The sequence below is a fragment of the Colletotrichum fructicola genome, assembly GCF_000319635.2.
Source record: "Colletotrichum fructicola Nara gc5 chromosome Unknown KSG_Nara_v1_contig04, whole genome shotgun sequence".
Classification (NCBI taxonomy): Eukaryota; Fungi; Ascomycota; class Sordariomycetes; order Glomerellales; family Glomerellaceae; genus Colletotrichum; species Colletotrichum fructicola.
The window spans coordinates 4,164,607-4,190,652 of NW_027094054.1; the positions used below are offsets into that span (position 1 = coordinate 4,164,607).

The following is a 26,046-nucleotide window of genomic DNA, read 5'->3' on the forward strand; positions in this document are numbered from 1 at the left end:
GATCATTTACATAAAATGTGGACATTGGAGAAGCAGAAAGCGATCTTGGACAGCCAATACTACAGCCAACTCGAGGATAGAGAATGGGCTATCCATGAAGCCCACGGAAAAACGTTCGAGTGGATTTTCGAAGCTGATCCTGCTGACAACGACGTCAAGAAGAACAGTGTCAACTTTATCGAGTGGCTCAAGCACGGGGACGGCGTATTTGGGTAACTGGTAAAGCTGGCTCCGGATAGTCCACGTTGATGAAGTACTTGACTCACCACCGCGAAACCAAGCGACTTGTGAAGAAATGGGCAGGAAATGCCAACTTACTCCTTGCTCAGCATTACTTCTGGAGTCCCGGAACTGCCATGCAAAAACATTTTGTGAAGAATTCTTTTGTGAATTTTTGTATGACCAGGGATACGTGAGAGGTCCCCCTTACTCCAACCACCCCCTACATGTCTAACCACCCTCATCAACTACTGCTCCATCGAGCTACAGTGCTGCCTTGAGTTCTGCCATGCAAAAGTCGCAAGAGGGTCTGCTGAGGGGGCTGCTGCGGCAAATTTTTAAACAGCGCACAAGTCTCAGGGGCGAGGTCATTCCCGATCGATGGAACTCTCCCTATGTCAACATGTTCGATCCTTGGAGGCGGTCAGAACTTGTCAAGGCGCTCGAAAACCTGGGGACAATGGCCCAGGCAGAATGGAGAATTTGTTTCTTCATCGACGGCCTCGATGAATACAGCGGCGACCAATTCGAACTAGCCAACGACATTTTGCGCATGGGGAGATCGCCAAACATCAAGATATGCGCCTCGAGCCGGCCCTGGAACGATTTGTCAAAGACAACCTTCGGGACTCCGACAAGTTCAAGAGGCTCCAGCAGAGCGACGGGGTCGCGGCCGAAAAGTTGTCGCTGGAGACCACTGACCGAGCCCAAGGTGTTTCCCTCTGGGTTCTCCTCGTTGTGCGATCCCTCCTCCATGGGCTCATGAAAGAGGATGACATCCAGGATCTCCGGAAGAGGCTGCGAGCGCTTCCCATCGATCACAAAGAAACATTCAGTCAGATGCTGAACAACATAGATGAGTCCTACCGGAAGCGGACTGCGCGGTTGTTTCTCACTCTGGCCCACGCGGCGACTTCGTTCCCGGTTCTTGCCTTCCACTTCATGGATTTTGGCGACAAAGCCCCGTCCAAAGAACCTCTACCTTTCCTGAGGTATTGGCCGGACGTCGACAAGAATGCTTAGCTGTTGCAGGCGATGGATCGCAAGAAGCGACGACTGATAGGACAGTGCAAGGACCTCATTTTCACCACGCCCGTCCCAAATGCGCCCGACCTCTTTTAACGAACGTGTTGGGTTTCTGCACAGGACTGTTGTCGACTTCATCCAGACTAGAGACATACGAGCGCAGCTTGAAGACGCCGCGGAGGACTTTAGCCCTGACAAAGTTCTCCTCGACGCCAACGTCGGCCAGCTTAGATCCTTGATACACCAGCACCGACTCTCATACATCCGCCCACGCCTGGGCCAGTGGGTTTTGGGGGCTTTGTATTACGCGCGCAGAGTAGAATTTATGGCCAGGATCCCTGCGGTCGACGCACTGGACGACCTCGAGGTCATCATCATGAGCGTCTTTGCAAGATGGGGGTTCGGACACGCCATGACTACACTGCTTCCGGAGGGTCCCGGAACAACAACTTCCGTAACCCCTATCATTGTTTGCAGGTATGACTTGGCATTGTACGTCAGCTGCAAGTTATCAGACGTGGACGTTGAACGACTAGACACGTTGGCGCCAAATTGGAGGGCTCGAGTGGATATCAAGCGAAGCTCAGGCTTTGAGTTGTGCGATCTGGTAGAAGGAGAGTATGACACAGAATGGAGGCTTTGGAAGAAGGCACAATCTTCGCTCTCGTCAGAGGATATGCCGGCTGGGATGGTTGTGCAGGCAGCGATTCCTCGCGAATTCGCTTCGCCGCCGAGAAGTCCAAAATTATGGGTCGAATTTAGCATCACAAGTGAAGACGGCGTGAAGGGGAGGCGTAGGATGTTCTCTGCGAAGTGGAAAGGGCTCCTTCGAGGCGGGTGAGATCACATCGAGCATATTCAGTCGGCGGTGGCGACGTGCCGCCGAGCGTACGCAACGTCCTGCATTGTCAAACACCGAGGGTAGCAGCAAGCCATCACGGAATCGAGCCGACAGGTTGCGTCGCGAAATCAGTGTGGCATACAACACAGTCCGTCCCCAACACGGGGAAACCGGACCAACAACTCGTGTGTGTCTACCAAACCAATCGGGGTTTGACAGTTGAGGTTTCATTGAAGATGAACACGCGTTTGCAACCATCAGCAGAAACGTTGTTATGCTCCGACGAACACCGCCCCAATCGTACGGATTTTCTCTTCCTTGGACCCAAAGGCACCGACTCTTGCTTGCAGTTGCATTCCGCGGGGCAGCACACGATTCAAAGCCGGCAACTATTCGCGAGCCATTGCGACGGTGTTGGCGGACGGTGGGATTTCGTTTCGACAACCCCAAGGTTCGGGAAATTAATCATTGCGTGATCGGCGTTTACCCCAGCCAAATGGGGGCACCACTGCACCAACCGCTGCACCTCAGCGTCACTGACGGTCCGAATCAATGGACATTCAGTGACAGCGACATTCAAGAGATGCTCTGAATCACTCACCGCACACCGAACCTGATTTCCGCCTCGGTGAAGGCGCAAACTCGCCCCCCGTTTCAGGTCCAAAAGCAGAAAATCAAAGCACCCTCGCAAAGCCCCTCTCCCTCCCCACGATTTGCACCACTCCATTAAAGAACCCAAGACGGCCCATCCCGTATTCCCCTGGCATTAGACAGATTTGGCCGCCCACAACCAGAGGAAAAACAAAACAAAACAAACACCCAGCAGTGAAGAAAACGTGTCACCCCTAATCAGTGAATCACCAGGGTTTGACTCCCCAGTTCCCTCTTTTTACCTTTTTATCTCGCCCCTCTTCCGCTGTCAGAGTCGCATATCAAGGAGAGCCCACCTCCAACGCCCCTGTGTCCTGCGTCGTTGGGTAGCATTGACTTAATCTCGCCATGCTCCACCCAAGACCACTCGGCCTCATCAAAATCAGACGCACCACGCCCGAGCGAATGTGACTGTAAACAAAAAAACTTCCGAGGAAGAAGAAGAAGAAGAAGAAGAAGAAGAAAGGGCGGAAAATTTTAAGCATAATACCCTGAATTTCGGCAAGTGAGATGGCGAAGAAGAACACCGACAGCGCGGAGCTGGCGCGGAGGCTGGACGGGCAGGTCATGGTCATACCGGACCTGGGGAGGTTGATGGGCCACTGGCCCTGCAGGAGGAACGCGCACGCTTCGGACATCGAGGGGCAGGTCGGCGAGTTGCTGGATCGGTGAGGGTTCTTGTGGTGTTTTGAGGAGCTGGCAGCGTGGAACTAATGAGATGCAGGACGGCCTCGCCTAGGGATAAGGAGAATGTTGAGGAGGCGAACCCGGCTTTGCTTGCGGCGTGGTAAGTTGTGACGTACCGACTAATACCTTTGGCAGCGCTTGCTGACTGCGAACAGTCTGTGGCCCAATGTGTCGCTGGAGCATCTGAGGACGTTGACACAGATGGTCCTTTGGCAGGGACGGCTCGATGACTACATCGAGGCGTTGGAGTACGAGAACTCGGAGCGGGCGAGGGAGTTCCGGGCCAAGACCAAGGAGTACGTTGCGCAGTATCTCCAGCTTTCGGATCTGCCGCGGCAGCCGCCTGCGACGAGTGCCATTTCGGATTTCCAGCAGGTAGCGCAGGTGATTTGCCGGTACTATGACCAGGGTGAGTGATATGTCGTCTATCTGCCCGGGGGACCGGGAGCGGGAGCTGAGGAGGCTGACGATTCAGCAGACCAGCGGAGGGCTCTGAGGGTCAGCTTGTTCGAGTACATTGACTCAACGGTGTCGGAGATGCGGTACATCCAGAGCGGGGAGGTACCGACAGACCGGTACTACGAGGATCTGCGGAAGAGGACGGCGGGTGCTGGGCCACTTTGTGCCTTGGCCGAGTGAGTTGCCAGAGCTGCCAGAGTTGCGTATTGAGACGGGCTTTGCTGATTGGTGCAGGTTTGTTGCGGGAGTGCAGTTGTCTGGACTGGTCACTGGCTCGATCCCATACAAGCTCATGCTTGAGGCGGTCAGTGTCATCATTGGACTGTGAGTGAAGGCGAACACAGGTTCAAGGTATTCAGAGGCTGACAGACCCCAAGGACTAACGACTTGCTCTCATTGAGCAAAGAGCTGGTAAGTGACCGCAGCAGCCTAGTGGGCTGCTTGTTTGCTGACTGTGGCGCAGAGAAAGGGTCGAATCTTCAACGCGGTGCCGGTGCTCCTGTGGAACGGCGAACGCGGCGAGCTGGCGGAGGTCGTCGAGCACGTGGTCGGAGAAATCGAAAAGGCCGTCAAGAGCTTCGACGTGTGCGAGTCGAGGCTCATCCGCCAGTACCGGGGTGAAGCGGACCACATCCGGCTGGTGGCCGAGGCTCTGAAGACCGTTTGCACCGGCAACTTGGCCTGGAGGTAAGTACAGCTCCCTTCATCTCGTTGGATATATCGCTGAGCCCACGGATAGTCTGGAATCGAAGAGGTACAAAGTGGGCGAGCCGGGCGAGGACGGCAGTTTGGAGCAGGTGTTGAGAGCTCCCTGAGTACGACAAGCGGACGACAGGTGAACAGCAGATGGGCAGCAGATGTCGGAGAGTTGGATGGCAATGAGCCCCGGTGATCGTAGAGGAAAAAAGAAGGCCACGACGGCCAGAGTAGAATACCCTAATGATGAAATGATACCCAAGCCCCGATAGTCGACGCTGGTGTTCGAAAACGGCAATGAGCTGAGGCCGGTGTCGACGCGGCCGCCGGCGCGCGAGAACCTTGACAGATGCTTGGAAGTGGAAAATTGGAAGGAAAAAGAAAGGTGAGGCTTTTCGGGATGCTTGATATAATTTGACGGCCGCACGGGCGGTTGACCGGTTTTACGAAAAGGTTGCGAAATGGGCGTCGTTGGCCGTGTCTCACAAGGATGAATGTGAGCACTTTGGGCTGTACCGGGGGGGCTGCACGTCGCTGTGATGTCATGCTGCAATTTCCCAGCAGTGTCTCAATTGAGCCCTCGGTGCAGGTGCAGGTGCAGGTGATGAGGCACTAAACCAAACCTGCCCCCCTGCTTGAGGTAAGGTGCTTGTCCTTGCTGCTGAGGTGCCCTGCCCCTCCCAAGCTTTACCTTAAGCTTTCAGCTCGAGAGACAGAAGGAAGGCTCTGAGAAACATTAACTCATCCATCATCCCGCTCTTTCTCTCATCTCATCGCATCAATTGCATTTTCAACCATTACACACGTCTACATCTACACCTACACACTCCATCATACACAATGGCTTTCCGCGCTGCTGCTAGAAGAGTCGCCCTCGCCCGTCCCGCGGCTGCAGCCAGGGCGTTCCACTCGACGCCCCGCGCCTTCGTCAAGGTCGGCGACGCGATCCCCGACTTGCCGGTGCTGGTCGAGAACTCGCCGGGCAACAAGGTCAACCTGGCCGAGGAGTTTTCCAAGGTCAAGAACGGGCTCATCATTGGTGTTCCCGCGGCCTTCTCGCCCGCCTGCTCGGCCACTCACGTCCCGTCGTACATTAACCACCCGAAGCTGAAGGAGGCCGGTTCCGTATTTGTTGTGTCGGTTAACGACCCCTTCGTGTAGGTTTTTCTCGGGTTGGCGTTTCTAATCGAGGACCACATATTGACAGGTTTACAGGATGAAGGCGTGGGGTGAGCAGTTGGACCCCGCGAGCCAGACGGGCGTATGTTGAGTCTTTCCGGGGATTTTGTTGAGAGATTGGTTGTGTGCTGAATGTGTCGCAGATCCGGTTCTTGGGTGACCCGACCGCGGAGTTCACCAAGCAGCTTGAGCTCGACTTCGATAGCGTCGCCATCTTTGGCGACACCCGCGGCAAGAGATACACTCTTGTCGTCGAGGACGGCAAGGTCAAGGAGGCTCACGTCGAGCCCGACAACATTGGAACCAAGGGTGAGTAGGCGGTTGCGTTGTTTGCTCCAACCATGGTGACTGACAGCTTGGACAGTTTCTCTGGCCGATACGGTCCTTGCTTAAGCTCGAACATTGTCTCTGGGCAGAGAGGAGGTTAGATGGAGCTCATGTTCACCAAACTGTTGGGAAAAGAAAGATTTAGAATATCGGCGAAGGTAGATTATGAGAAATGTGAGAGCGTTGACCTCTACCACCTGCCAATCAAACCTTGCCGCCACATCGAAATGCTATGCAGTCAGCCATGCTGCCCAATGAATAGCCAGTTGTCGTCAGATTTATGAGGCTCTGCAAGCGGTAACAATCTGCCGAGATATGTATCCCTGGCCTCGTCTTCAGCACGGAAGGCAGACGGAACGGGATCAGGTCATGAGACGAAAGCCGGCTGGGAGGACCCGACTTTCATGGCCGGCGTCGGCCAAACCGGAGCCACATGGTGCCGGGCCGTTCCCGCCTGACAAATGCTTATCAGCCACCGCCACGCTTATCAAGCCAGCTTCAGGGGTTTATCGATAAGAGTGACAAGACTTGATAACGGCGGGGCCGAAGACAGTGGTGGTGCGATGCATGGCGCTCAGGGCAAGTCAGGAGGCGCCATGCAGGCTGCAGGCGGGCAGGGAGGGCACTTGGGGGCAGTTGGCAGTACCCGGGTTGAGGCCTCAAAGTTGCATCAGAGGGGCATTGACGCTGCTTGCTCATTGACAAGGAGTCACCTGCACATTGTCGGATGCAGCCACTGGACAGACTGCTTTGCAGAGACTGGCACGAGGGCTGCTGAGACGAGACTTGACTGGCCTTTCAATAGCAGTTGATTGAATCGACGTCGAGTTGCAGGCCACAGGAGTGTCTTTGTGTGTAATGCCATCCAGAGAGCCAAAGCCAACCAACCCCTCAGTGCCCCTCTGTGCCGCAGACGCATCACAATGCTTGGTGCAGTTGCATTATCTTTGACAATGAGCCCCTGGGTGGCGCTTGCCTCTGGTTTCCCCAGATTCATCAAAGCCGGAAAGGGGAGGAAGGTGCCTTGAATTATTAGAACTTTAACAGTGCCAAATGACGCTCAGTCGGTGCATCTACCATTATTGGCAGTGAAAGTGGAAAGTGGTGACCGGTTGTTGGTCATGAAGCACACTTCTTTCCTCGACTCCCAACCCCAGGCAGACACTCAGTCAGCCAGCCCACTTAAAAGCCAGGCCCCAGGAGCACCACAAGTACCCCTCACTTCACACAGGCAGCAAGATACCTAGTCTAGGTACTCTGTACCTCACTCGGTGCCTCCTCACACTCACACACTGGAGCCCACTCCTCCTCACCTTCCAACCAACACCTCCGTCATCCAACCCAGCCCACTGCCAACCAACAGCTGCCCACTCAGCACACAAAGCACACACAGCAGCAGGTGCACCTCGAGTTCAGGCACTGACTGACCGAGAGAGAGAGAAAGAGGTTGTGGTGCATTGTACTGTAGGTACATTGAACACCTTAGACCAAGAGACTCAGACAGGGCACTGGGCCTAACACCGCCGTCCCCGACTCCCTCCCGCCCTTCATCCACCCATCCGCCCACCGCACCGCACCGCACCGCACTGCACTGCACTGCACTGCACCTTACCTCACCCAACCCAATCCAACCTGCGTCCCATCCCACCTCACTCACACCTTACTTCTCTCTCTACCTTACCTGCCGCCATCTTCCTGCCTACTTCCCGACCATCTACTCCGACGATCTATTGCCGCCATCTACGTCCAGCGTGCCTGATCACTTCTTTGGCCTTTTGCACCCATCCCCGAACGCGCAGGCACCTATCGAGTCGCTCTTCCTCTTACTAATCCCCAGGTGACTCCTTTGGCCCCCTCTCTCGGCCCTCCTCCTGGTCTCTGTCGTCGGTATCTACCTTGGCCTTGGTATCGCCTTTGGCCTTATTGTCCGTCGACGTCTGCACACCACCCACGACTAGGTTACTCGAACCCTCGACCGCTCGACGCCGCCTTCGCCTCAGGTTTTACTTAAAATCAAATCCTCTCGCCGTTTCCACCTGCGGAAACCCTCCCCTCGCCAACATCCCTCGTCGGCACCATTACTCCCACCACGCGGAAGCGAAAGGCCGCTGAGGCGACGATATCCTCCGAGCCCCCAGACGCCTTGCCCAACAAGAGGATAGCCTCAGCTGCCAACCAGACCCAGCACGCTCCCCCGACACCGGTCACCACAGCAAGCAACGGCATGGATTCCGAGGAGGACTTCATGTCCGCTCTTTCGAGCGAGGACGAGATGATGCAAGACGACAGCGGTGAGGACATGTCGGGCGCCGATGGTGCGTCCTCATTTTTCTTTATCCCCGATGCTAACCCGCAATATTCTGACGCTCCTTCTCCCACAGACTTCGACGAGGACGACTTCGATGACGAGCCCGACGCCGACCTCGGCATTATCAAGGACTCCGACAGTAAGAAGAAGGTCGCCTACGACATTTCCTTCAAGGTCTACAAGCCCGAGGACATCCAGAGCCAACAGGACGACATGATCGACGAGGTCAATATGATTCTCAATATTCGCAAGGAGGACGTCGCCATCCTGCTGCGCCACTTCCGCTGGAACAAGGAACGCTTGATTGAGGACTACATGGATACTCCGAATAAGGTACTGGAGGCTGCAGGCCTGGGATCGAACGTCACCGGCCCGCCCAAGCTAGAGGCCATCCCGGGCTTTATGTGCGACATTTGCTGCGAGGACGAGGAGGGTCTCCAGACCTTTTCTCTCAAGTGCGGTCACCGATACTGCGTCGACTGCTACCGTCACTACCTCAACCAGAAGATCCGCGAAGAGGGCGAGGCTGCCCGCATCCAGTGCCCTGCCGAGGGCTGTGGCCGCATCATCGACTCCAAGTCGCTCGATCTTCTCGTCACCCCCGAACTCGGTTCACGGTACCACGAGCTGCTCAATCGCACATATGTCGAGGACAAGGACTCCCTCAAGTGGTGCCCCGCTCCCGACTGCCCGAATGCCGTCGAGTGCCCTATCAAGAAGAAGGATTTGGACAGAATCGTCCCCACGGTCGCCTGCGCATGTGGTCATCGCTTCTGCTTCGGTTGCATCCTCAACGACCATCAACCAGCCCCCTGCGAGCTCGTCAAGAGATGGCTCAAGAAGTGCGCCGACGACTCCGAGACAGCTAACTGGATATCAGCGAACACAAAAGAGTGTCCGAAGTGTAACTCCACTATTGAGAAAAACGGTGGCTGCAACCACATGACCTGTCGCAAGTGCAAGCACGAGTTCTGTTGGATGTGTATGGGCCTGTGGTCGGAGCATGGCACCAGCTGGTACAACTGCAATCGCTTCGAGGAGAAGAGCGGCACCGAAGCCCGCGATGCGCAAGCAAAGTCCCGCATATCGCTGGAGAGATACCTGCACTACTACAACCGCTACGCCAACCACGAACAGTCCGCCAAGCTCGACAAGGACATTTATCATAAGACAGAGAAGAAGATGGTGCAGCTCCAGACCGCGTCAGGCATGTCGTGGATCGAGGTTCAGTATCTCAACCAGGCCTCGCAGACACTGCAAACCTGTCGACAGACCCTCAAGTGGACGTACGCATTTGCCTTCTACCTTGCCCGCAACAATTTGACGTCCATCTTCGAGGACAATCAGAAGGATTTGGAGATGGCAGTTGAGGCACTGTCAGAAATGTTCGAGAAGCCCGTCACAGAGCTGTGTGACAAGAAGCTGAAGGTCGACATCATGGACAAGACGTCGTACTGCAAGAAGCGACGCATCATTCTTCTGGAGGATACCGCCGATAATTTGGCCAACGGTAAGCTTAGCATAAACAAACATCTTTATCATTTCTAACCCTCCCTTAGGTCGCTGGACTTTCAACGTTGATCTTACCGGTCCTATGCCATCCGCTGCCACGGGCAGCCGCCGTTGAATCACGCGATGACTCACACGAATACATGAGAAACGGCTTGAGTGTGTAGAAAGAACGCTTAGCGCTTTATTATTGGTGGAAGGCTCATCAATCTTCTCGGTAACGGCATTGGAGGCTACAAGATCATGACAGGTTTTTTTTTTCTCTCTCTTCTTTCTCAAGGGACGGATAACTCGGCGTGAGGAGAAGCGCATCACGGGCATTGTATGGAATGGAATTTTGGTAGCAATCCGTGTGTCCCAGGCACAGCGGCAATCATTACGCAGCACATCACTGTCGTCGTCGTCTCTGCTGCTGCCGTCCCCTACATCGTGCTTGACTCTCTGAACTTACGAGAACCCAGGCGATGGGTGTCATGCAAAACCCACCGTTTTCGGCCAAGTCGCGGCTTGAGTTCGTGCGTCCACCATGCCATCTTTCCCACCCGTGACCTGCCTTCTTGTAGCTGCTTCGAATCATTGCCACGCAAATCTCTGGATTACAAAGTTTTCGCCTTCTCGTCGGTCTACTCGTCGTCCATGGGCATCATGACTCGCGGTGTGTGTGTGGTCTACATAGCGGCACCACTGAACGCCGCAACTATGACAATGGTCCGAGGTCGCAGACAGGCCTTGCCTGCCCCGTCGGTGTAGGTGTGCCCAGGTGGCCGGGCCTCCGTCCTGACGCAGCGTCACGCAGGGAATGGGGGAGGGGCGAAATGGGAATCGAACTCAGCGGAACCCCGTCCGGCGGGTTCCGTCCGGGCGTCAGCCTCATCAGTCTCGACAATGTAACAGCAAACCGCATTCACGTCACATCACGGCTGCTCATTCCATCATCCACGGTCGCGAACGAGACTTTTCTTGACACCTTGCCAATGGTTTTCCGTCCATGATATATTTCCTACCCGCCGTTAAAGACTCCTACTACGCCTCAAGAAATGCATACAAAAAAAGCCGTTCTCCGTCTAGGCTCATAATCCTTCGCCACCAATGATAAACCTTTTTCCAGGCGTGCGGGGGGGAAATGCTGCTTCTCATTCCATACAGCGTTGAAAGTCCAAATGCTCTCTCCTTGATGCTTCCATTAACCTCTAAAAAATGCATCCCATCCTTGGGGGGATATCATGATGATTGTGCACTGATAGCACAGCCAGACCGGCCACTTGGGAGATGACTGGTCGCGCTCGCAGGAAACGAATAAAACAACATCGCAATATGGGTATCGCGTCGACACATGACGGAAGACTCAGCCGTACACGAACCGGGAGAGGTTCAAGCCTCTGGGCCGCTCTCCAACTTCGTCAGATCGGAAGACATCATCGCCGTCCTCACCGTCGCTATCGTGGACGATTTGATCCTCACTCCCGCACGGCGCGTTGAGAGCCTCGACTTCTGCGAGGTCGACCTTGGGCAGCGGCACGAACGAGGGGTTGACAGGCATCGACTTCAGCAGCCGGCTCTTCCGGGGACTGCGCTTGGGGCTGCGCTGAATTGCACTCTTGGTGGGAGACAGGGCCCGGCGCGGCGGGGTGTTCTTTCGCTGGAGGGCCCGGGCGCCGATGCGTTGGAGCGGTGTGAGCATCGGAGTTGCCTTTGCCGCTGCGGTCGAGCCGGCGGAGAAGGTGACTGAGGAGGCTGCGGTGGACGGGGCGGCGGTGGATGGTGTGAAGATGGATGATTGTCTCGAAACAGCGGTTGCCGGGGTATCGGGCTGACTCGAAGCGGCAGGGCTCGGCTGAGAGAACGCAAACCTCTGCAAAGACGACCGTCTGGAGCTCGTCTCCGGTGCGGGCTTCTTTTCGGGCAGCTCCTCCACGTCGGACAGGTCACTGAGCGGGGTTGTCGCTATCTCTTCGTCCTTGCTGAACTGACTGTCCGCGCCGGTTGCCTCGGTGCCTTGACTCTCCTCTGTGCCCTGGCTTTCCTCAAAGACTGTGATTGACTTTGGTTTAGGGTTGTGCCAGGCGTCAATGTCCGCGAGGTTCAGCAACGCCTCGTCGATGGAGTCGTCAGAGAACAAGAAGCCGTCTTTCTTGCTCTTCTTTGTCGTTTCGTTCTTCGGGAAGAACTTGCTCTTTTGGGATTCCTCAGATTTCGTTTCGGCTTTGTCTGCGTCTGCGCAGAGGCGGACCTTCTTTGGCGGGCGTTGAGAGCTGCTCTTCATCAGTGCATCGATTTCGTCCATGGTATTCGTCGAGTCGCCGAGCGTGATGCGACGAGAATCAGAACTGGATGGGGCGTACTGCTCCAGCATGTTCTTGATGGGTTCTGTCCGCCGTCGAAGTAGACGTGGAGAGGTTGTTGAACGGGCGGTTCGTGTAGGGCGAGATTCGGTTGGTTGTGAGGATGATCCTTCGATATATGGTCTGGGTAGCGGAAAGACGCGGGGTACTAGGCCGTTGTGGGTGAGGGCGGCAACACGCTCTGGGTCGACTGAGAAACAGTTGCTATCCATTTCGCCCATGGGAATACGCTGATGGCCCTTGAAGTAGGAATCGATAGGCTTGGCGGCTTGTCGTGTGCGGTTCGAAGAGGCTGCGAGAGCCTCGGCGGACTGAGAGTGTCTCCTCTTAGAGTCGGACTTGGGCGACTTGCCTCCAGGCATGGGAGCAGGGATAATGGTCTCCTTGGTCATTGGGTTGACATCTCCAACGGCGACGGCCGTGGCCATCTCAGGTTCGACATAAGCACCAATGAACGGCATATCCTCAACACCCTTACCCGCTTCGGGCTCGGTCAGGAACACCATCTCCTTCTTTGTCGGGCAGTAGACTCTCTGGTGGAGGAACGTCAATTCGGCCTGGAAGAATCGCGGCAGGTAGTTCTCCGAGATGCGGTGCTTTCCCTCGAACTGGCACATGCGGACCAATCGTTCTGGCGTCTTGTACTTGCGCAACATCCGGTAAGCCGTCTTTAGTCCCATGTTGTTGATACCCTCGAGGTAATCACAGCCACTCAGAATGGCCATGCGCCGAAAGTCGGTATCCGACCAGCCCGTCAACGACACCTCCCGACATGCGCAAAAGTCCCTCCGGTTGATCTCGATACAGTTGCCGTACTGGTCGAGCTTCGTCAAGAGCCGCTTGCAACCGAAGACCAACAGATCCGAGTCTTCGGATAGAATGCCGTCGATCAGGCCTTGGCGTTCGAGGTAGACGAGCTGAGCATCTGCTTCGTACGGTGCAACGACGTACGAGACATCCAGCTTTTTCAATTCGTCGATGAGATTGCGGGCCATTTCCGGTGTCACGTCGATGGCCTTCTGAAACTCGAGGTGCGCTTGGGAGGGCTTTCCGGCCTTGAGCAGCTCCATAGCCGTCTTCTTGCTCTCATCGCGGCGTTTAGCTCTGGATCCTTCGGTGGCTGCCTTGCTGGGTAGGAAGTCGCCATCAAAGACAAGGTAGGGCTTGACACCAAAGTGCAGAAGCATCCTTACCCTGTGCATGGCAAAGTCGACATATCTGAGGCAGGGTTAGGTCACATCCGATGGCAACCTGGAATGGACGTTTAGACTCACTTGCGTGTGGGGGTGCCTTGGGCCAGGTCCACGGCGCAGGCAATGGCTCCGCGGTGAAGCCATCCGTAGGCGTCGACACCGAGCGTTTCGCCCTTGAATTTCTTGAGTTCGACGGGCCTGTGGATGGACTTGAGCAGCGGGAGAAGGCCTAGCAGAGGTGAGTAACGCAATGCACGAGGTCCCGAGGCAAGGGAGAGCAAGTACCTGAGACGCCCATTGTTGATCCAAGGGAACGGCTCGCAGGCCCTCAAAGTGCAGAGCAGAAGTTTCGAGGGCTGGAGATCGCTCTCGATCCGGGTTTTAGGCCAATAGCCGGACTGACAAAGGTAAAAACAATGCTTTAGGCCATCCGTCGAGACGCAAAGACGCGTAAAGAGGGTGGATTCGCGGAGTTGTGAAGGTCGATACGCCAAGTCAGGTGATCCGGGGGCAAATGTAAACAAAGACACTCGGCGCTATGTTTGCGGATTAGTTGCGGGTGGGAGTTGGAGTCGACTATCTACGGCGGGCGACGTTCGGAAGAGAGCTGGGAAGTTTAGTCGGAGCTGGAGGACTAGAATTCACCGACGAAGGTGAAGTCAGAGGAGAGAAGGTGTGCAGGTGGAGTGAATCGCGGGCATCCTGCACGGGAAAGGGACGTCCGGGGGGACCTGGTCCTGCTATATTGGAACGCGGTGTGTCCACCCGCGTCAAGTCATATCGCGACTCTTTTTTTGCTGTGGCCTGGGCACAGAGGAGTGCCCCGAAAGGGACTAGCGCCAGAAGCTCGGGATTTCCAGAGCAACGTCACTGGTTCCTGATCCGGCTGAAGGTTATTGGACCCTTTCCGAATTTAGTGGGGCGACTGCTTTTTTCACAGAGTGTTTGCAGCTCAGAGGATGGGATTTTTCGCCGTGGGGCACAGACAGCAGACCGACACCCAAGGCAGTGTGCAGTCGAGAGACATCTGGATCATTTCGTTCTCAATCTTTCTGTGTCTCACTGTCGAATTTTCTTCAACTCTCCTGACACGTCATTTGACCAGCCATATCACCGTCGAAATGCCTACCACGTTGTCAAAGACCCGCAAGCAGATTGCCAAGAAGCGCAACGGACATGTCGATGCACTGCATGAGTTTTCCAGAGACTCCAAGCGTCTTCACAAGGCGTCGGTGAGAGACGACAAGCTGCAGAAGCTTGCGGCCACCAGAGGAAAGAAGGAGCAGCCCATGCGTAAGACAGCTCATTTCGCAGCAGACAACGAGCTGAAAGCTAACCTGCCACAGTCACCCGTGCTTCTTACTTCCAAAAGGTTATTCAGGAGAAGGGCTCTAAGCCGCTCGACCTCGCCACTATCCAGGAGCTCATTCACGAGTGCGTCCACATTGCCAGTTCCGAGGACTTCAAGTCTGACTTTCTCCAGTTTTGTGCATCAGTATGATGAAGAGTACGCCGAGGTCAAGAAGACCCGTCGTCCCGGCCGCCCCGCGAGCGCTAAGGAGGACTTGCTCAAGCTGAAGATCTCCACCCTTGAAGACGAATACAAGGGAAACGGCTTCTGTGAGTTCTGCTATGACTGCATCGGCTATGGGGAGACTAACAAGCCCCAGACCTTCCTGACCTCACAAATGACTCCAACATCCTGATGCTCGATCGCTGGGAGGGCTCTTGGGCCTACCTCGCTTCCGTTGCGTGGGTGAGGATAAATGCCGACGGCAACATCAAGAAGTCCAGCTTCCCGCCCAAGGGCAGCTCCTAGATCATGACAGCATCACAGCGGCGTTTCTGGCGTTTGGAATCGGGAAAAGGCAGTTCAGGGGAGCAAACAGCGCATCATTCGGGAAAAGGGCACAGCCTTTCGGCTGCAGTTTCTGAGTACGGCTCTACGGTGTATTTGCGGGGGTTCTTTCGCGGGCCAGCTGTCTGAGACAAACATGCGCCGTGACATGAGTCTTGTTTGGTCAACAGACAATTTCTCCGGTTACATACAGCAATGCCGTATGAGAACACGGAGGCGAAAGCTCGGATCACAGCAGGCCATGCGCGGCCAAACCACTGGATCGCCGACCTTCGCCTGCATGTTCTCTCCGCGCCTGTTACACAGGGCATCGGCGGGCGGCCCGGCGGCAAACGTGGGTGGCATGTGGCGTTCTGGGGATAGTGCCGGCTCGACCGCATCCTCTGGGACTCAGCATCCGTTTGGCAGGCATTTAGACGGTATCATGTAGAGAGCAAACGTGGTGATCTCGTTTGAAACACACTCGGTAGATGCCGCAGGCAAGGCTGGAACACGATCCATCGATCTCCCGGCCCAATATCAACCCACACCTGGCTTCCGTCGAAGAATCATTGGGCTGCCACGTCGCACATCAAGTGACGATTATGTTGCCCTCCACGGTCCCTGTAGATTGTCTGATGACTGACGTCTATTTCTCCTTGTTCCAAAGGTGGCTACCCGATCCAGAGCGCGGCTGCGATCTGCCCCGAGCCTCCTGGACCAGACTACTGGAACCACGTTGTTCGCCAAACAGGCCTGTCCCAAGCAATGACTCTCGTCTCATAACTCAATCCAGATCTCTCATCCTGTCCCAGGTGCTACATTGCACAGGCGACCTCGCCATCCTCTTGAAGACGGCTAGACGCTTCCAGCTCTCTGACCGCGGTGAGCACTGCCCCTGGAAGCATCTCCACTTGACTCACCCCCCGATCCCTCCGTGGCAAGACTTCGTGGAGGATGCCGTAGCAGACCGCGCGATGTCGAAGGATCTGGATGCCGGTGCTTACTGCCTGGGATCGTTCGAGTCCTGGTACCACGAGGTTGGGCTGGCTTGTTTGGGCTTCCCAAGAGCGTGGCTACAAAAGTGCTCAAGTGTAGATATATCTCGGATGATCTTCACTGTCATCCGGCTGTCATCTACCCCTCGCCATTCTCAGCATCCCCTCCGTCGATCTTACTGATCTGCCCTGCCTACACCCGCAACTATCCGATTGAACCTCTTGCTCCTCTAAGTGAGTCCTGATAAGCACAGATGGTCGAATCTCACTGACAGTCGTTGTAGCAACATGTGCAAATACGTCACTCATCTGCGCGTCTGCAACGTCTGCAGCCATGAAGATACTGTCCTCATCTCAGAGAGGTTATGCATGCTTGCCAAGAGGAACGGGGTCTTTGGGAGTTGTGATTCAGGGATCGGCAGTGACAGCAACAGCACCAGACACCACTGTTGGAAGTGCAAGGAGAGGATCCGCCGGGTCCCACGGGCATCATCGGCATTGCATCGTGTCAGTCTACATTGATGAAAGACTCTAAGGGAAGCTACAAGGCGTTCAAAAGGATAGACGGACTGGTCACCAACAACTCTTCCCAGTGATGCTGGCATCGCCCTTGGGTTTGAGCCGGAGGAGACAAACAGGCAGATTGGGATCTGGAGATCTCAGGAATCAGGGCGGCCCCTGTCATTACCAGTTTAAGCTTAGGCGAGAACGTTGATGGTTTTTTTTGAACATGATTCTTCGGTGGAGTCCTTCGAGAAAGAGTGGAGGTTGATGTCGTTCAGCTGCAGTGTGAGTTGTCGTGCTGCAAGCATCGGAACAACATTTCGCCGGTACACTCAGCGTCTGGTCTGATCTCAAAAATTTTGGGAAGCTTCCAAAGCTTCTGCAGAGGTCGATTTACCCACTCCACCCCAAAGCCTTTTTTTTCCATTGTCAAACAAAACCAAGTTCGACAGGTAGACGTAACTCCAGCCAAAATGCTTTCCATCAGATCCATCGCGCGCTCTGCGCCCAGAACTCTTACCCGCCTCTCGGCCACCACTCTCAGACAGAGCGCCCGCCCCAGCGCATTCGTCAAGGCCTCATCATTTGGCGCCGTCCAGCGCGCTTCCGCCTTCTCCAGCTCCGCCTTCAGGAAAGCCCCTGCCGGCGAGACCGATGCTGAGCTTCTCGCCAAGCTCGAGAGCGAGCTGTCGTTCGAGGACGAGGTCAAGCAGAACGAGCAGCTGCCCGCCAGCGTTAAGGACTTCCTCGACAACAGCCCGTTTGAGCTCCACGACACCCCCGGCAAGGAGGAGGTCAAGCTTACCCGCAAGTTTGGCGAGGAGAAGTGAGTTTCTCAATGCGCAGCTGTCTATGCGCCTAGATATACTGACAACATGCAGGATCACTGTCACCTTTTCCATTGCCGACCTCGCCAACTACGACCCCGAGATGTACGAGCAGGACCGCGCCCTGGATGACGAGTACGACCCCTCCGAGCCCCAGACCAACCAGAACGGTGCCCGCTCCGCCAACCCCGAGGAGGACATCGAGGACGAGGAGGGCGAGTTGGACGAGGCCGCTCCCCCCTGCCGCCTGAGCATCGTCGTCGAGAAGCCTGGCAAGGCTGATGGCGCCCTCAACATCGACGCAACCGCCCAGGACGGCGCCATCACCGTCGAGAACATGTACTACTACGAGGACGGTAAGCTGGCCCACGGCTCCTCCGCCGACATCGCCCACGCCCGCGCCGACGTCTACCCCGGACCCCCCTTCGGCAGCCTCGACGAGGACCTGCAGATCCTGATGGAGCGCTACCTCGAGGAGCGCGGCATCACCCAGGCCCTGGCCATCTTCGCCCCCGACTACATTGACGTCAAGGAGCAGAAGGAGTACGTCCGCTGGTTGAAGAACGTCAAGGGCTTCGTCAACGCCTGAACAGGACTTGACTGCCCATGCGGGGAAACGGAAGGAAAAAAAAAAGGTGAAGAGAAAATGAAATGCAGAGAGATATCTTGACGACGCATGACGGCGGGGGATTGTAAGATGAAACGAAACTTACCTAAAAAGGCTTTTCTTGGCTTGTCTTATAGCTGTTCCACTCACGATGTACCATACCACGGCCTGGCTGGCACGCCAGATGCCCAACATAAGAAACTGTAATACAAACAAAACAAAAATTCTCCTTTACAATGGGCTTTGATCCACCGTGATTGCAGTATGTGACTCGCATCAAACCGAAAAAGACAACCCTGTGACTTGCCTCCTGGCCCCGCTCAGATGCGCTGCCGACTAACTTTCATAGTCGTCGTTCAATCTCCACAACGCATGACACTTGACCATGGAAGCGTTGCGAAGTGCTGTTCGCCCCAAAGGCGTACGATCAGAGCTGTCACTCATTTGAGTGTCCGCTTGTTTCTTCCCCGCAAAATGGTACTTAACACAAGAGTATCGCGACATCGGCCGTGGACGTCAAAAATGAATCGATCGAAGCCAAAAAACATACAACACCGGGCATTCGCCGGTCGTCACCGACCCGACTACTACTCCAGCCCTCATTGGCTTATCTGTGAGAGAGCGGACGGGATCCCGAGTTTTCCAATGGGTATGGTCGTATGTGGTAGATTTCGCGATGAAGCTATTCATAACCGCTCGCCGGTGTGACCTCGACGAACTTCAGACGAGAAGCAAGCATGTTCATCAACGGCAAGGATTCGATGGAGACTATCGTTGTATAGCATACATATTCAATTATTAAACATTGGGCCCGCATATCTCTGTTGGCAACTTCAGGACCTACTCTTTTGCCAAATGCCTAGACCTGAGAAGACGGTAGATGCTGCCATGGAAAGCTGATGTACTTCGTGCACGACGAAAATTTGAAACACATGATAAGCGATGCACCTTACAAAAACTAAGTTGTTTTGGCAGCGTGTCCATAATTTTCAAGTGTATTTGTTCCGGACTGCCTAGTCTATTTCACACCAGATCACGACTACTACCCTTGTCCGCGCTGCCTCACTTCTAACTCGAAAGACACAGCTAGAAAATGTCGTTCTCCATCGAAAGATCGTTGAGAATGTCGAACAAGCTTTGCTTGATTTGAGTGAGTACCGGACGAGAAATCCTCTGGCTGTTATACTCAATCCGCAGCATCCAGTCTCCCTCCGAGCATTCCGTCCATTCAAACATCAAGAGAAACTTGGAACCGGAAGCATGCACCGGAAGGGCTGGTACGCTGCAATTGGGGATTTCCAAATGCCCTTGAGGGCCCTTGTCCAAGTGGAAGGTGACCATGACCTCGAATAGGGGATGACGCTCGAGGTCTTGGTTGATGCCCAGTATGCGAAGCAGCTCCGGGAAAGGGATGACTCGAGCGAGGGCAGCTTGACTTGCCTCGCGCACCTGGCCGAGGAACGCAGCGCAGGAAATATCCTCGTGGATTTTCCCGATCCGAATCGGCAGACGGTCCAGCAGAAGGCCCATGGCCCGCTGCTCCGAGGCCGAGAAACGGCACGAGCAGGGACTCCCAACCACCAGGTCGTCTTCAAGCGTGACACGCCGGAGGGTCAGGACAACGGCGGCGAGAGCAAGCTGGTGGCGGGTGATGGATTGGCTGCGAATCATACGCACGAGGCTTTTGACGAGGGTCTGCGGGATATTGAATACGTCGGACTGTCCGTCGTAGCGAGACGACGCTGAGGGCCTGCCCAAGGGAACGTGGTGCTGCGCCCCTTGCAAATACCTTTGCCAAAACTCACGGTCCTCGGGGCTAACTGGCTGCTTCCACCTCAGAAGAGAAATGTAATCGCGAATGCTGCTCGGGGATGGCGCCATCGCCGTCTTGTAGGCAGCCGATACGTCTTGGAAGAAGTTCTGTAGACTGGTGAGGTCCGCAATCATGTGGCTCACCACGACCACGAGTATGTCATCCGAGAGATGGATGCGGATTAACTCGTCATCGCAGACCCTGAAGTTGTGATTGATCTCCTGGTCCAGGTCGAGCACCGCTTGCTCACGAACCCGGGGCGAGTTGCTCCGCAAGATCCTCAGAGGTTGACAGGAAACTTCCGTATAGTTGGATCTGAAGATCTTGTGCTCAGACAGGACTTTATTCAATGCAGAGGCGAGAGCTGCTCTAGAGAAACTCCCCTCGAGATTCAAGACGAGAGGAATGTTGAACATGCTCGTCCAAGATGTCATCTTGTACTCAGACCACATGTATTGCTCGACTGGGGACAACGAATCTGATGCGAGCTGACTTGGAATAGGCTTCGGCTGGTCTTCATCGGTGTCCGTGACCTGTCTCATCTTCACCAGGCTGACAAGATCCCGCAGTGCATCGGCCTGGAGAACGTCTCGAAGGGAAACCCGGACTCCAAATCTGGACGAGAGCCGGGCAGACAGCAGCATTTGCAAGATAGAATGCCCGCCCAGCGCCGTGAAGCTGTCTAAGGCTTGGAGGGGTCTTTCATCTTGGATCTTGAGAAGGGTTCTCCACTCCCGCGCAATGGCTTCCGCCAAATGGCCCTGCATGGTTTCTCCTTTGACGGGGCTTGCGGCTACGTCGGAGTGGTCGAGCATCTTCTTCCGTGCAACCATGTCTATCTTCTTGTTTGGGGTCAAGGGGAAGTCGTCCGTTGCCACGAACCTCTGGGGAACCCAGGATGGTGGCAAACTTGCCAAGAGATCTTGCTTGATTCTCTGCGTGTTGACGCATGCAGGCTTTATGACGGAAACGAGGGTGTCGTCGATAGCGAGGACGCTGACCAGGATAACCTCCGGGTTCGAGGCTTGAATGTGCTGCTCCACGGTGGGCAGCTCAACACGGAACCCACGAATCTTGATTTGGCGGTCCAGTCGACCGACATAGGAGACCTGACCGTCGCGAGTCCAGCGGCAGAAATCTCCCGTACGGTACATCCTCTCTCCAAGGTGCCATGGGTCGGGCATGTAACGAAGCTTCGTCTGCTCGTCCGCGTTGAGGTATCCCCGTGTTACCTGAACACCCGCCAGAAACAGTTCGCCGAGTGCTCCGATGGGTTGGTGCTCGAAGTTCCTGTGAAGGATGTACATTCTCGCGGTTCGTATGGCACGACCGATGGTGATTTCCTCCCCTGGAACAAGTTTAGTGAAAGATACGCAGATGGAACCCTGAGCATTCGTTAGCTTTGCACAAGATGAATCGAGACTCAAGCTGTGAGCATACCTCTGCGGGTCCGTAGGCATTGTAGAAATCTCTTCCTGGAGCCCAGCGCTGAACAAGTCCTGGCGTGACGGGTTCTCCAGTGGCGTTAACCTGATTTGGCGCGGTTAGAGAGAAGAATCATAGTGCCCATGCAAACAAGACTAACTGTGCGAAGGGAGGGATACGTATCTGGTTCAAGAGCAGCCATCAAAGAAGGGGTCAATGTCGCAGAGTCGACTATGCTCAGGTGAGCGTGCGGGTCGGCAGAGTCTCGAAGGACTAGCGAGGCGCCGTGAAGCAATGCAGAAAAGATCTCGTTGGCACAGTAGTCGAACGCTGGTGACATCATCTGGGCGATGCGTTTGCCGGGTCGGCTGAACATGGTTGCCTCCGGGTTGGACTGCAGCGCGAGTAGGCCTCGGTGGCTGATGGGAACACCCTTGGGCGTGCCCGTGGTGCCGGAGGTGAAGACGATGAGGGTGTCCGAGTCTGGGTCCGCCCGGAAGCAAGAGAGTTGAACAGGGGGTTGGTTGTTCTGGATAACCTCGGATACTGCTAGTATCGGGAGGTTGGCGAGTGGAACGTTTCCGCAGACGTCTGTCGCGTAGGGGAATACGAATGCTGCGGCTCCCGCAGCAGTACATACTGCCGCTCGTCTCGCAAGCGGGTATTGGGGATCCAAGGGACAGTAAGTTCTTCCGGCCTTCAAGATCCCAAGGACTCCCACGATCCAGTTCAGTGATCCGTCTGCGTGGATAGCGATCGGATTCGTCGATGTAAAAGCGGCGCGAATTCTCAAGCAGACTTGCCTAGCCATTGTATTCAACTGACGGTAGGTGAGAGATTCTCCATTGCATTCGACGGCTGGTAGATCCCCATGCTTCTTACAAGAGCTTTCGAAGGCTTCTTGGAGCGTACCAAAATCGTGCAATCCGTCTGAAATAGGGTTCCAATGACGCATGATGAGTGTCTCAACCTTGCTGGGAATGGCGGGAGGGATGCTAGGCGTAATGCCTTGAGATCCGACAATGGATGTCAGGACGAGCTGGAAGTAGTCCACCATGTCCTGAGCCCAAGACCCTCCATAAACTGCCGGGTCATAAACCAGGCGGAATGTTCCATCTCCCTCCACTAGGAGATTCAGAGGCAAAGCAGTGTTTTCGAACGAATCGACGCCGAGCTGAGGGATCGTCCCAGGATATTTGGGGTAGTCGTATTGCAGAGCCACCACGCTCGAAGTCCTGTGATTGATCTGTTGCGGCGTGCTCCATGCAAAAGGTGTGACTTCGGCAATGTTATGAAGAGTTCGCCGCAGTGCTTGCTTGACAGTGAATTCGGGCTTGAGCCGAACCACCAGAGGAAGAGTGTTAATCAGAGGGCCAATGGCAGTTTGAGATATCAGAGGTGAGTCTCTTCCAGAGACGACAGCACCAATGGTCACTGTATCTTGGTTGGTATACTTGGAGATGACCATGGCCCAAGCCGTGTAAATACAGGTGGCGACAGTGACGTGGCTTTCCGAAGCCAGTTTGCGTAGATCTGAAAAGGCGATCGCACTTGAGAAGCGAATCTCTTCAGCCACATCCGTGCGGTTTCCGTTTGGTCGCGGAAGCCCCAAGCTCTCGATGAACGGAGCGTCATGAAGATACGCTGACCAAAACTCTTTGGCCTGCGAATCCTGCTTCCGCTGCTTCTCAACTAATCTTCTTGCAATGACTGTGAAGGGGTCTGTCGTGTACTCCACGTTTGCTTCGACTGCGATATTCTCCACTCTGGCGAGGATTGAGGCCATGGCATAACCGTCAACTAGGCAATGGTGGACTGTCCAGACGACAGCCAACTCAGCGGGATATTCATCATCGTCTTCGGGTAGAAATTGGAGAAAGTCAAGTCTCGTGCCAAGACCAACCTTGAGTGAAACGCCGTTGATAGCTTTCTGGAATGAGCGATAGTCTGTGAACTTGGTCTTGGTGGGAAGACTCAGAGGGGCTTTCTCGACAATTTGCGTGCCCCCTGAACCTTCTACGAGGGAAAACTTCGTCCTGAAAATAGGTTCTGTTGTCCAGACCTTGTGCCAAGCCTGCTCCATTCTGTCTGCATGTTCAATAGCATATCGAATGCAGATGCGGTTCGTATTTTTGCCGTCCACTGCCAAGGTAGGTTGTGCTAGCTCGAGTTGCAGAGGCGTCATCGGAGCGCACTTGGGAGGATGGCCGTCGACGCTGCCGTTGCCCTGAGGAACGTTATGATGGCCATTTACCCCTTGATTCTGAATCTTCTCTTGAGTGTCTGGCACTTCAATCCAGGTTTCCACGGTCTCCTTAATCTGTGGAACGACGCCAGCGGCGTCTATGCACCCGCATAACTCCTTGAGAGTTTCTGCGTTGTAAACATTCGGCACAGAAATCCGACAGCCACGTGACTGGCAAAGCGACACGAACATGAGAATATCGAGTGATGAGGCGCCCAAAGAAAATAGGTTCGACGAGGGTTGGAGGACGACGTTGTTTCCGAGACTCAACGAGCGCCTAGCGCATTCCTTGACGGCGAGCCATACCTCGCTTCCTTGTGTGGTAACCTCGGGAGTCGTGTATTTGGTCAGCATCACATCGTGACTCTCTTCCAACATCTTCAAGACGCCTCTAGGGTCGACTTTGCCATTCGGGGTCATTGGAAGGGCGGGTACGGCCAGGATTCGATCCGGCACCATGAAGCTAGAGAACGTCCCGAGCATGACTTGACGGAGGCGGTTCGTATTAACTGATTCGGGGCAAACAAGGGCAACGATTTTCTTCCCAAACTGCGTTACGTGAATGCTTTGGATACCGAAATCCATCGATGCCATGGGCGTCTCGATGTCGGCGTCGAGGTTGACAAGAAATCCGCGATTCTTGACCACCCGATCTCTGCGCCCGCGGAACTCAATGACGAGTCCACCGAGGCCGTCTGTCGTCCACATGCCGTAGTCGCCGGTCCTGTACATTCTCCGTCCGTTTTTTTCGATGAACGCTTTCTTCGTCTTCTCCTCGTCGCGGAAGTAGCCGTGCGCGACTCCCAGGCCGCTGATGACGATCTCACCCTCCTGACCACACTCCCGGAGCTCCCGCATGTCGGAGTCGAGCAAATGCACCGGGGCGTTGGGCATAGGTTTTCCGATTATTGGGTTGCTCTCATGTGTTCTGTCGACCGAAGAATCGATAACATGCATCAGAGAGGCGCAAGTAGTCTCGGTTGGCCCATACGCGTTCAGTATCCTCCTGCCGTTGACGCACCAAGCGTCGATGAGCTCTTGCGGTATGATCTCACCACCAAGGAGGACTGTGCGAAGTGTGGGATACCGATAGTTTTTTAAAGCGGGTGGTGGTAAAGTTGTGAGAATCGATGGTGTGCATGCTATGATTGAGCAGGACTCAGCCTTGGTAATCAAGTTGAGCTTGTTGGCGGGGACTATGGTACCGGCACCACGAAGAATGGAGAAAAGTATTCCGGTAGACGCTGCGTAAAAGTATTAGAGAAGGATCAAAGGACGAAAGAGCCGCGCATCTGATCGCGAAACTTACCATCGAAGGAGACTGATAGAATGTGCAGTACCCGATCCCCACAGCGTACATCCATGTTAAAAGGCGACGTGGTCGCGTAGTTGACAATGGCTTCATGGGGTATCATTACACCCTTTGGTTTACCGGTAGACCCACTGGTGAAAATGATGCATGCAAGACTGGACGGGCTGATGTATGATTGCTTGAAGCCATCGCTGCTGTACTCGAGGTCTTTGAGGTCTCGCAAATGGACGACTCGATAGTCTTCCCGTTGGATCTCGCTTGAAACAGTGCTTACCATGACATCACCATCGGTAATGGCCAAGACTGCTTGAATTCTCTCTTCGGACCAGGTATCTGCGTCCATGGGCACATAGATCGCGCCGGCGATCAGTATTCCCATCAAGGCCACAATGTTGCGAGTACCATGAGCTGTCAGCAGAGGTAGCCGGTCGCCTTGCTTGACTCCGGCATCGCGAAGTTTGCGTGCAAAAGCGGTCGAGTAGTGTTGAAGTTCCGAATATGTGAGAACCCCGTCTTCATGATCGATGGCGACATGATTGCCATACTCATCAGACGTGGTGTGAAGAATCTCACATAAAGTTGCAGGTAGAGAAACCATGTTGCTTCTGTCTCAAAATAATTGAAAATGGATTGGGAACTTGACGAAACTGTCACAAAGCATGCAATATGACAGTTGATTCGCGTGATCGACTTGTAGAGTACTCAGAAGGTCAATTTGAGACTCCCGAGGTCGTCAAATGAAAGACCTACTGTGAACACTCATGCAACCACATTATCCAACTAGCTCCTTCGGCGTTCGAGAACATCAAAATTGATGGGGGCGGTTAGACATGTGTGTCTCAGAGCTGGATATGCTTCGGCGTCCGGAGCTACATGTAGACTTGGTTGCCGGGGCCAAGTCATCGGCTACCGGGGTACGAGCATGAGACTTTTATCACATTGAGTTGTAAAACCTCCTTTTCCCTATCACACTGGGCCTTGAGTCCGGTGGTTGTATTCCAAGTTAGTGAGACGTTGGCATAGGAAGGTGTCGCAATATCT

General features: G+C 54.7%; 9 protein-coding genes across 9 annotated transcripts; 7 read left to right on the top strand and 2 right to left on the bottom strand.

The window, feature by feature from the left end:
* Positions 1-798: 798 nt before the first annotated feature.
* Positions 799-2,007, top strand: CGGC5_v007952 (uncharacterized protein; the record flags this gene model as incomplete). Its single annotated transcript, XM_066151936.1, has 3 exons — positions 799-1,211; positions 1,366-1,722; positions 1,875-2,007. 3 exons carry the CDS (start codon positions 799-801, stop codon positions 2,005-2,007), a joined length of 903 nt encoding a protein of 300 aa, XP_066008798.1.
* Positions 2,008-3,247: 1,240 nt separating this feature from the next.
* On the top strand, positions 3,248-4,698 carry CGGC5_v007953 ((-)-delta-cadinene synthase; the record flags this gene model as incomplete). Its single annotated transcript, XM_032021004.1, has 8 exons — positions 3,248-3,405; positions 3,462-3,524; positions 3,580-3,833; positions 3,903-4,059; positions 4,118-4,207; positions 4,261-4,294; positions 4,347-4,570; positions 4,623-4,698. 8 exons carry the CDS (start codon positions 3,248-3,250, stop codon positions 4,696-4,698), a joined length of 1,056 nt encoding a protein of 351 aa, XP_031881982.1.
* A 721-nt stretch (positions 4,699-5,419) lies between these two features.
* CGGC5_v007954 (Peroxiredoxin-5) lies at positions 5,420-6,151 on the top strand (the record flags this gene model as incomplete). The annotated part of the gene is made up of 4 exons (XM_032021005.1): positions 5,420-5,736; positions 5,795-5,840; positions 5,902-6,067; positions 6,123-6,151. The coding sequence occupies 4 exons, from the start codon at positions 5,420-5,422 to the stop codon at positions 6,149-6,151; spliced, it is 558 nt and encodes a 185-aa protein (XP_031881989.1).
* Positions 6,152-8,309: 2,158 nt separating this feature from the next.
* On the top strand, positions 8,310-10,020 carry dbl4 (E3 ubiquitin-protein ligase dbl4; the record flags this gene model as incomplete). Its single annotated transcript, XM_032021006.1, has 3 exons — positions 8,310-8,400; positions 8,467-9,903; positions 9,953-10,020. The coding sequence occupies 3 exons, from the start codon at positions 8,310-8,312 to the stop codon at positions 10,018-10,020; spliced, it is 1,596 nt and encodes a 531-aa protein (XP_031881988.1).
* Positions 10,021-11,247: 1,227 nt separating this feature from the next.
* On the bottom strand, positions 11,248-13,735 carry exo1 (Exodeoxyribonuclease 1; the record flags this gene model as incomplete). Its single annotated transcript, XM_032021008.1, has 3 exons — positions 11,248-13,462; positions 13,519-13,666; positions 13,723-13,735. 3 exons carry the CDS (start codon positions 13,733-13,735, stop codon positions 11,248-11,250), a joined length of 2,376 nt encoding a protein of 791 aa, XP_031882094.1.
* An 823-nt stretch (positions 13,736-14,558) lies between these two features.
* Positions 14,559-15,256, top strand: TMA16 (Translation machinery-associated protein 16; the record flags this gene model as incomplete). Its single annotated transcript, XM_032021009.1, has 4 exons — positions 14,559-14,730; positions 14,784-14,871; positions 14,921-15,057; positions 15,108-15,256. The coding sequence occupies 4 exons, from the start codon at positions 14,559-14,561 to the stop codon at positions 15,254-15,256; spliced, it is 546 nt and encodes a 181-aa protein (XP_031882087.1).
* Positions 15,257-15,490: 234 nt separating this feature from the next.
* CGGC5_v007958 (uncharacterized protein) lies at positions 15,491-16,807 on the top strand (the record flags this gene model as incomplete). Its single annotated transcript, XM_066151937.1, has 4 exons — positions 15,491-15,629; positions 16,106-16,314; positions 16,368-16,506; positions 16,557-16,807. 4 exons carry the CDS (start codon positions 15,491-15,493, stop codon positions 16,805-16,807), a joined length of 738 nt encoding a protein of 245 aa, XP_066008799.1.
* Positions 16,808-17,249: 442 nt separating this feature from the next.
* Positions 17,250-18,192, top strand: MAM33 (Mitochondrial acidic protein MAM33; the record flags this gene model as incomplete). Its single annotated transcript, XM_032021010.1, has 2 exons — positions 17,250-17,602; positions 17,658-18,192. 2 exons carry the CDS (start codon positions 17,250-17,252, stop codon positions 18,190-18,192), a joined length of 888 nt encoding a protein of 295 aa, XP_031882092.1.
* Positions 18,193-19,296: 1,104 nt separating this feature from the next.
* On the bottom strand, positions 19,297-25,603 carry gliP (Nonribosomal peptide synthetase gliP; the record flags this gene model as incomplete). The annotated part of the gene is made up of 4 exons (XM_032021011.1): positions 19,297-21,408; positions 21,464-21,553; positions 21,609-24,937; positions 25,003-25,603. The coding sequence occupies 4 exons, from the start codon at positions 25,601-25,603 to the stop codon at positions 19,297-19,299; spliced, it is 6,132 nt and encodes a 2,043-aa protein (XP_031882093.1).
* Positions 25,604-26,046: the final 443 nt, after the last annotated feature.